Here is a 3750-nt window from a genome sequence, read left to right as displayed (position 1 = left end):
TACATCCTTTCTGAAACATTGATTCAATAATTACAATATTAATAATAATAATAATATACAGTTACACTTTTTGAGTAATAGAGCTATACACAACATTATGGATGGATATGTAGATGTGGGCAGGGATGGTTTGTTTTTAGACACACACACACACACACACACACACACACACACACACACACACACACACACACACACACACACACACACACACACACACACACACACACACACACACACACACACACACACGCACGCAAGCACACATTTCCCCTGCTTCCCGAAGAATTGAATGGCAAGTAACTGACAGAAGGTGGACTCAAACTAAACGGCTAACTTACAATAAGAGCTCACATGCTAACTTATCTTGAAAGCACTTTGTCAATTACAAAACATCGCACTTGACACATAAAACAATATCTAGACATTAAACAAGTAGGTAGCAAGGTTGTAAGGTCGGATGTAGGTAGAAACGTAGTTAGGTAGCATTATTCATCCTTTCTTTACCTCGACTCCTCTGCTCTGGACAGCTAGTTTAAAAACAACGACATACAGGAACACGAAGTTTTTGTTTTTTACAAGAGCAAGTACCACAGTCATTATTTTTTACGTTGCCCTAAAACACCAAAGACCAACATGCCGAACAAAAAAAGTGCTGCGCTGCTGTACAGTACTCAGTTGATGAGAGGAAGTGTTCTTAAATTTAGATTTGGAATCTGCTTGTTATACATGTTTCTTCATCACGTCTCCTTTTGTTCCATTTCTGCTGGCTTCTTCTGTTATTTTCTATATTTTTCCTCAAGTTTTCTTTATTTTCTACTGTCTTCTCTCTCTTTCTCCTCCCGGGAAGCCTGCGCATGGTAGTAACCTTTCCAAAGAGATGGACGGACGGATTCTTTTAAATGGGTTCATTTCTAGGGTTGGAAGGCGCTGCCGGCGGTGGCGAGGCTCATGCTTTTCAGTTTGTTGTCCTTCTTCCACTTCATCCTCCGGTTCTGGAACCAGATCTTGATCTGCCGCTCCGTGAGGCAGAGCGCGTGCGCGATCTCGATCCGTCGCCGCCGCGTGAGGTACCGGTTGAAGTGGAACTCCTTCTCCAGCTCCAGCGTCTGGTAGCGGGTGTACGCCGTCCGCGCCCGTTTCCCGTCCGGGCCCGTCATATCTGAGGGTTTGGATCGAACAAAAGGCTGTTAGGGCGCCGTGTTTGGATGCACCAACACGGGACAGAAACGTGTGATCGTTTAGAAATGGACACAAACAGTGGATGCAAAAAACAGCATCAACACCTTCCAAAACAATGCAGCCTATATGACAGAAGCACCAACTATGCTCCAAATATGCAGCTGGGCCAACGCCTCACTGACCGAACACTGTTCTTCGCAAAGGTGTTGTTACATACATGTTTGCTGCATTGAACTCTAGTATATTGTAGCTACAGGTGTTAATATGATTGCGGCCGCCTCATCTATACCCCAACACACAGACACACAGGCTGATTTCACTCACAGGTTTGTCAGAAAGAACGTGCGTAAATAACAACGACAGTGCTTAAAACTGTACCTTATTCTGACAGCAGTCTTTCTTCACACATTTTATTTCCGCCATTTCCACCCCACTAAAAGATTTGCTTTTATTTGTCACATTACTGTTTTCTTTTTTAACCACCCCTCTTCACCATCACCCGCTCTATTCCCCCTTTTCACTCCCTCTTGCTCCCTTCAGGGTTTTATTGCCCCGTCCTCTGCCTCACCTCCCTAATAAAGTTCCCACACGTAATAAAGCTTCGCTTTTCAAAGGAGCAACAGCCTCCAAAGCCTTCCCGGCCTCTCTTTCTTTTTTCTCCCTCTTTTTCTTTCCCACCCGGCTCTGCAGCCTGTTGGGCTTTGCTGCCCGGCTTGCCTCTCCCCTGACAGATTTATGACGCTTTTGTGGAATTTGCTAAAATAAAAAAAGGGAGTCAAGACAGAGGGGGCAACCATCCGGCGTCCCTTGCTTCAGCAGGAGGGAAATGCAAAACGAATTGCACCGTGGTGCACTGAGAAAACACGCTAACACATAACTTCAGCTGGTTAAGCAGAGGGAGGCCAGCTGCCCTGTTTACTTCTGTCTGTGACTTCCAAATAAGTACAAAAGAAATATTTCAGTATCCATGTAACTCTAAATCTGCATAAAAGCAAGACGCAAAATAAAACAGATAGTTGATGCTTTACTGGAAGAGTCAAACACATGGCTGGCTGATTTCTGACAGTCATGAAAATGTTGAATTGACGCAGTGGAAAAAGGCTTGCATGGGTGCGGACGAATGCTAGGAATCGTGTCTAAAATGTGTCTTTCAGCTATTCTCAAACAACCAATTTACACAAGTCACATCAAAGCAGCAATAAGTCTGCTCAGTCTTTAGTGTGTATTCAAGGAGGCGCAGAGCACCATGGCTCCCAATGTAGTTTCTGCAAGCACTAAGCTGTCACCAACCCCATGTGTCCAAACATATAGGCTACAATCTATTGAGCCAGCATTATGAATATTATCGCTCTGGAACTTGTATGATACAGAGCTAATAAGCTGTAAACACAAGAGCAGCATGTACCATGGCTAATGTGCAGCTTTCTCATCCAGGGGAATATCTGTGGCGTCTGAGCCTCGCTGCCCGTCGTGCTGCCTGCGGCTGATCCCGCCGGGCCACCCTCCTGTTTCTGCACGCCTTGCTGGTGCACGGTCCTGGGCGACGGGTTGCTGCCGTGGCCGGCGTCCCGGCTGTGCTGCATGTCCTCGGTCTCTGGCGACGCGTCGTCCAGCTCTGTGAAACGCTGCGCCTTGCCGCCGCCACTGCCGGAGGAGGTGGAGGACAGCTTTGGAGAGCTGAGATTGCCGCTTCCTGGTTGCTCCGAGTGGGGAGACGAGCTCCGGGCGCCCAGCTTGGTGTCTCCACTACCGTGTGTCAAGAGGGAATCTGGCGCAGAGGCGAGGGAGCAGCTGGACGGCTGTCTGAAGCTCCTCTCTGGTGCCGCGGAGCTGAAGCCCATGGAGTCCCCGACGATCGAGCCGCCCCCGAAGTGTCCTCCGGTGTTGGCGGCGCTGCCGCTCCCCCCTCCCCGGTTGGTGACGGTCAGGTCCATGCCATTGTAGCTGTAGCCGTAAGAGCCCGTCGCATGGTGCATGGTGGCGGAGGAAGAGTCCCTGTACGTCCCGCCGTTCATTGCGCCGCTGCTGGCTCCATAATTTAGCAGTTGATAGTCGGGGCCATTTGGGTAGCGCCCCGAGAACGAGTTTACAAAGTAAGAGCTCATTTAGGTTGTTTTAGAGAGTTGCAGGCTTACAGTTGAGTACTAAGGGGCGCTTGATTTGTTAGATTTCTCTTGGTCGTTATAACGCGGGTACTTTCAACGATTTATGATGTATTAGTGAATTATGGCGTTGCACTGTACTTCGTTTTTAGCTATGTATGCGCCGTCCAAATATGGGGGTGGGGTGGTGTGTGTGAGTGTGTTCGGTTGAGGGGTGTGTGTGTGTGTGTGTGTGTGTGTGTGTGTGTGTGTGTGTGTGTGTGTGTGTGTGTGTGTGTGTGTGTGATGGGGGAGGTGAGGGGTGAGGTGAGGGAGGAGAGAGAGAGAGAGACGGGGGGGGGGGGGGGGGTGCGGTCACGTGCTTTTGTTGACCAGTCGTAAATTCTCGCCGATGACTTTGGAGAGGTAATTCATGCTCTGAGGTTTCTAATGATGAAGGGATGGGCGGAGGAAGCTCTCTCTCTCT

At 48.7% G+C, this 3750-nt stretch overlaps 1 protein-coding gene across 1 annotated transcript; it reads right to left on the bottom strand.

Moving 5' to 3' along the window:
- Nucleotides 1–818: 818 nt before the first annotated feature.
- Nucleotides 819–3287, bottom strand: hoxb5a (homeobox B5a). Its single transcript, XM_070981393.1, has 2 exons — nt 2588–3287; nt 819–1162 (listed from the first exon to the last, which is right to left on the bottom strand). The coding sequence occupies exons 1-2, from the start codon at nt 3285–3287 to the stop codon at nt 915–917; spliced, it is 948 nt and encodes a 315-aa protein (XP_070837494.1). The 3' UTR covers nt 819–914.
- Between the last annotated feature and the right edge of the window lie 463 nt (nt 3288–3750).

This window comes from Chaetodon trifascialis, chromosome 15 (assembly GCF_039877785.1).
Source record: "Chaetodon trifascialis isolate fChaTrf1 chromosome 15, fChaTrf1.hap1, whole genome shotgun sequence".
NCBI lineage: Eukaryota > Metazoa > Chordata > Actinopteri > Chaetodontiformes > Chaetodontidae > Chaetodon > Chaetodon trifascialis.
This window is presented reverse-complemented; position numbering and strand designations above follow the sequence as displayed.